At 37.8% G+C, this 6310-nt stretch overlaps 1 protein-coding gene across 1 annotated transcript in view; it reads right to left on the bottom strand.

The window, feature by feature from the left end:
- Positions 1–1342: 1342 nt before the first annotated feature.
- Positions 1343–6310, bottom strand: part of LOC136686757 (sodium/potassium/calcium exchanger 3) — a 53785-nt gene continuing 48817 nt past the window's right edge. The window contains exon 17 of the mRNA XM_066660713.1: positions 1343–5395. Coding sequence (XP_066516810.1) covers positions 5285–5395 — 111 coding nt within the window. The 3' untranslated portion in view covers positions 1343–5284. The remainder of the gene's footprint in view (positions 5396–6310) is intronic.

Raw genomic sequence — 6310 nt, 5'->3', positions numbered from 1 at the left:
AGCTGCCCGGCAAAATGTGTCCAAATGATGAGTTGTCCACACTTTGACAAAGTGTATTTTAAGCATCTGATTATTATATAGAGCCAGTAATGAAATCACAGTTAAATGTCCCCCTCAGTGCCTGGTGTTAGATGGAAGTTAACAACAGGGGGAGCTAGTGAACTGCATTCTCATCCTCGCCATACATAGCTGATGGATTCAATATGGCAGAGAGTAAGAGTGCTTGTGATGGGTGTACGGTCCATTCGCCAATCTTTCGTCACGTTGCTGATCATTACGCACATTTACAGCAATGTGCAGTTCCTTAAAGGTCATTCACGCATTTTAGCTGGTGACAGATGAAGGATTGTGTGTCAACCTCTAGAGTTCAGGGCTGTCTCTGGACATTTTAAGCCCCCCATATCTGTCCAGTCCACTCCCCCAGACCCTTTACATTGTAAGTGGTTTGAAAACTAAAGATCATATTAACACACTTGTTAGTGAAGGACAAACTGTACATTTACTTTTAGCGCTAAACTATTTAAGATAAACTATTTATCTTGGCTGCATCCTCAAACATTTACATACACCCCTGCATAAGCTTTAGGAATGTAAATGTTCTCTTTAGTTATTTGTAAATGATATCTGTGGCAGCTGTAAATTCAGGGGCGAAAAAAGGGGGATCGTAATTCTGTTGTCATAACTGCGACAAATAGCATGACACCTGGCAAAGTACATATAGCAGACCCAGTATAATACCCACGAATATTACCTGGGAAATTACAGACACACACTCAGTTAAATACCCATTACCTGTGTGAGAACCAATGCTTAAATTAACTGCAAAGACCCAACACAATACATGGGATTATGCTCAGAGCCCCAATACATACCAGGGGAAATTACCAGCACAAAACTCAGTACAGTACTAGGGGACACTACCATCACTCGTGTGAGTACTAACCCTCTACAACTACCCACGAGACACTATAATTATGTGTGGGAAATTACCCACAACCCTCAGTATAATACCTGGGAAGATAAGTGCACAGAGCCAGTTCAATACCAGGCAAATCACATGCACAAGACCCAATATTATACCTCCCACAAGCAACTCAATTATACCTGGGAATAGCCCCCAAGACCCAATACTAAACCCAAGAGACTACCTGCGTATAGTAGAATACCCAGGAATTCAACATCAATATGGGCTTAGTATGTGGAATATTAAATGCCCCAAATATTTGGTGCACAGGACTCATTTCATTGCAGTAAAATACCACACAGCCCAGTGATGTCCTGGGATGATGAGCGGACCCATCCGGACACAGACGTACGCGGACGGCTGGAGTCTTATTGCACATAAGGTCTGTTTATTGCACTCAACGACATACAAAGTTTTCTAGGAGTTACTTTATTCGAGTCTACATAGATACAATTCCCTCTTTTTTTTCTTGTCAGTGAATGTGGTGTGTCATGATTTCTGTGAAATCAATGAAACCGAGAGAATCGAAAGACGTTGCCCTTTGAACCCCTCATTAAAGCCAGACAGTGCGAGATAACAATGATCAGTGACATTTTAAAGTAACAGGCCTTAAAGGGGGGACAGTAAATATTTGAAAATAAATACAATATAAGATTTAAAGAGGAATTCCACCGCTTTTTCGAAATGCGTCACTGAACAGGTTGTGGTATTATAAAAAGGCTCACAATATGGAAAGCCTTGTTTCAGAGAAACTTAGTTGTTGTTCACAGTGGTGGTGAATGGAACCAGTCATGAGTCTCAAGTCTTTAAAAGCTATATCACACAAGTTGGAATATTTAAAAAGGCATGAGTCTCTTTTATCTCTTAGTTTTCAGAGCTGATTCTTGAATGTGTGTTTTTTTTAAATCATTACAATTTTATAAAATCTCAAATGAGCAAAAATTCAGAAAAAATGAGTGGAATTCCCCTTCAGCAAAAAGTGAGTAAAGAAATGTATATAAATATTCTCATGTCTAGCTGAAATAAACGTGAATGGTACAGTCCCCTTTGGAAGCTTGTAAGTAAAGAGTGACAATACAGTGTAGAACATAAAGTAAAATGAGTGACATCCTATATATTAGCTGTAGTTTTTTTTTTCTTTTGGATTTTTTAAATACATCCATATTCAAGAATCATTACAAATAACAGTCAAAGAAGAAACATGTTGCCTTCTGAAATAAATATGTACATCATCGACTGAGGCATCGTATTTTGGGAAAACCATAAAACAGAGAAGGTACAGTTTGTTCTCAGAATAAATCAAATAATTGGAGGGACAGGATATGAAATGTTTAAAAACATGCTCTAATACTCTTGTTCTTCAATATAAATATTAAAAACATCACAAATCTAGACTCTGACAGAATTCTTTATAAAACTAGGTCAGTTGTTTAGTAAACATTTAGCAACAATAAAGATGACCTTGTACTTTCTGTAGTAACTAATAATGCTGTACACAATCGGATATACACCAATCAGCCATAACTTCAATCACCTCCGCGTCCATTTGATCAGATCCACTCATAATTTCTGTGCACTTTGTAATTCTACATTAAAGAATAGTTCACCTGTTGCTCTGCATACTTGGTTTGCCCACTTTCACCCTGTTCTTTGGTGGTGATACAGCTGATCAGTGTATATATGTATATATTGATATATATTTTAAAGATGTTTATCTTGGTAATAGAAACATGGATCGTACCTAAAACATACACAGCCATGAAAACAAAACCCGTACCAACTGTTCTGCTGTTTTTGTTGTTTTTTGTTTGTTTGTTTGTTTGTTTGTTTATCAAACACTGTGACACCGCAAATAGAAACATCTTAAATAGTAACCGTGCTAATTCTAAAAAGGCTAAAAATCCAAGAGTTCACGCCATACTTTCTACCAAATTATTTTTATAAATCTGTGACGAAGAAGAAAAACTATATGAACATTTTTCTTTGTGCAGGAAACTAATAACAAAAACTGCATTGTAATTATATCTGTAAATCTATTATTACTCTCTCTCTCTCTCACTCTCACACACACGCTCTTTCTCTCTCTCTCACTCTACAAACAAGGCTCACATGTACAAGAGTGTTTTATGGATGATGTTAAAGACAATAATTAAATATTTTGAGAATAAAGTTGTAATAGGTGTCTGTTTCCTGAGAAAAAAGGCGTAATATTTCTTGAATAAAGTCACACAATAATTCACTAATTCAGATATTACAATGTGGCAATATAATCAGAATAAATCTGTATATATAAAGAGAAGAAAGGAAATATTTCAGTAATATTCAGTAATAATCAACTACAAAACACCACAAATAAAGCAGTGCACCAGCACTAGACTGTTATTAGCGAACACTGTGGTATTTTTCTGGAGGCAGTGGCAGATCATTCTTGTAATAATTTAATATATGTTCTATAATATTGCCAATTTTCCTGATTTTATTTTGAAAATGACTTAAATCTCTAAAAATTCTGACTTTTCTACAGAACTTTTGCTACATTCCCCCAGAATACTTTTTCTCAAAGTATCACAAATACTGACTTTATTTAAATATGGACTGTTCTCAAACCTGATATTACTTCTTTATTCTCAAATTATTCATTCAGTATAAATATGTAAATGATATCGTTGCCTAAATACTGATATTATTTGGGAAATAATTCCACTGTTTTCTCAGAATGTAGTATTTTTAAAATTTTTAACATTGTTCCTAAAACACCGTCGCAGTCTCACATCCAAACCCCATTGGAACATTTCTATTATTTTGTTTGTCCACATCACGGAAGTATTGCTACGGTCAGTGCAAAACAGATACTGGAATCACAACAACCACAACAGGATTACGAACACGAAGCTAACTAGTCTCCGAGGTCGGAAGGCAGGTCAGGACCGGGTGAACTGTAGCTGTTTGCAGGTGCATGCTTCATTAACACTGCTAGTTTGTTTGCAAAATCACAGCACACCAAAAGTATTCAGACGGTGCCCGTTTGTTTTTGTTTTTTTTCCTCCCACCGTTTACATAATAAACACCTTGTAACATTTTTCAGCTCCTGATATATTCCATGCTGTTATGAGGTGAATGTTCAAATTACAGGCATTTTTTATATTGCCACATATTCACAGCACTGTCCAAAAGACAGAGACCACCCTTACACCCGTCACGGGTGCATTTTCCAGTCAAAAACAGCCATTAAGTTATTTCCAATTTTCTCAAATGATTCTCCTTTTCAATAAAAGACAACATTCAAACTGTATTCTGTACTAACGTCATTTAAAACATGGCCGCCACATGATGGAGACCCAATATATGGAGCATTAAACTTGTTCATTATTGAGAGACAACAAAGCAATTTGATTCAACATCTTGTGAGTTGTGTTTTACAGAAAGAATGTAAAGATAATAAATGATCACTATTGGTAATATTTTTTTTGCTATTTTTTCATGGTGATAACTTATGCAGTTTAAACATCCAGTACGTGTACATATATTCTAACTTCAATAAATAAATATAGTATCATTTCTCTCAGTATTGTTTGTGCCCACCTTTTGCATTTACAACAGATCCCTTCCTTTTAAGTCTTGATTTCAGCTTTCAAGGACATCTGCAGGGAAACCTGGCCACACCTAAATATCTTCTTCTTTTGTGTCTATTTCCTTTTCTCAGTAACACTTCCTTGATTGCTCCACATACTTTCAAACCCACAGTGCTGAGCTACCCTCTCACAGTGGATGTGAATTAGCTCAGATTTAAAGCAAGAGCCGTGCTTGATTTTTGACTAATTTACAAAAATGAAAAAATAAAAGCTTAATTATCATTATGACGGGAAGTTAATGAAAAGGGTGGTCTTTGACTTTTGTAGGATCCTGAATAAATGAAATTAGGAGCTGCTGAAGTGGCTGGAAGATGATGAAAGTTTGGTTTTCAGAAGCCATGCAAATTCACCATTCAATATCGTGCCACCTTCTCAAAAGGAAGCACCACGGGGAACGGGACGCCTGGTCCTGAGGGCTATGGTGAAGCTTGAGCGTATGGATATTGAGAGTGGGCTTTCCACATTGGTCTGCTGGGGAATCTTCAGTTCTGAAGGATCAGTCTGCCTTAAGTTTCCTCGTAAGTCTTTTCCTCTTTTGTCTCCAGTGCCTTTGGCCTTAGTTTCAGTTCAGTTCAGGAATGACAGCATCCAGTGTAAACCACACAGGATCAAACAAACTCATGTTGTGATGAAGTGGTCTGGAAGGTGGATCAGGATGTGTTTAGAGGTGCTGTGTCCACTGGAGGCTCTAAAGTTGTCCGAAGAGGATGGAGCAGAGGAGGAAGATGGAGTACAGCAGCAAGAGGCCAAGACCCAGTCGGCGATCCAGCTTCCAGCCGTTCAGGTGAACACTGAGGACCTGATACATACACAAACACATCTCAGTACATGGGCAGACAGATGAGAAATTGAAGGTTTATTTTAGAATAGACAACGGTACTTTGCTGTTTATCTTTCTGCCATGACTGTTGAGAGTGTAGCCTCTATTATCAGGAGATGCCACAGCCATGTGTAACCAGGAGTTCTAGAGAGTATAACTGAGACATTTTTGCCTTGACTATTTACATTTGGGTTTTTAAGTGCCTCGGATCTTACTCTCCCTCCGTAGGATGGTCCTTCTCCTCTCCCATTACCATTGCCAATGTAGCTGAGGTAACAAAATAGTTCTCGGCAGTTATAGTTCTCCTCCAAGCGTGCTGAACCATCCAGCAATAATACACATGGATTTAGGAGGCTTTTTACACTTCAGAAAAAGCTCGTGCTAACCCTGCTCCTAGCTTAGCAGCATTGTGTGATGACAAACTGCATGGGTTTGTCAGCGAATAGCATCCTGTCAAGTACTCAGTTCTTAACAGAATCATGTTGTTCACCTCACTGCATAATGTACAGAGTGTTTTTCAATTTTTACCCTCCTTTTCCCAATTAAATGTTTATCCTCCTTCACTGGAAATTAAATGAATGGTGAGCACATCCCACTCTCTGTAAAGCTGTGGACAGGATTTAATTTTATTTTGGTTTCATGATTAATGCACATGATTACTCTGGTTATCCTCCATGACTTTAGTTTAATGATTCCTGACTCTGGCTTCTCTGGAGTCAGCTCCAACCCTCGACTTCTGCTGCTGGAGCCAAAGGTATCGACTCCTTGACTCCACTAGATTTAAACCAAGCTGTAGACAGAGAAAACACGAAACCGCACTAAACGTAGTTGACTCATTTTAACATTTCGACTCTCCAGAGTCACTCACCCAGAGTCAGTCCTGATTCACAAACA

Source organism: Hoplias malabaricus, chromosome 2 (assembly GCF_029633855.1).
Source record: "Hoplias malabaricus isolate fHopMal1 chromosome 2, fHopMal1.hap1, whole genome shotgun sequence".
In the NCBI taxonomy this organism is placed as follows: Eukaryota; Metazoa; Chordata; class Actinopteri; order Characiformes; family Erythrinidae; genus Hoplias; species Hoplias malabaricus.
Note: the sequence above shows the minus strand (reverse complement) of the source record. Positions and strands in the feature narration are given on the sequence as shown.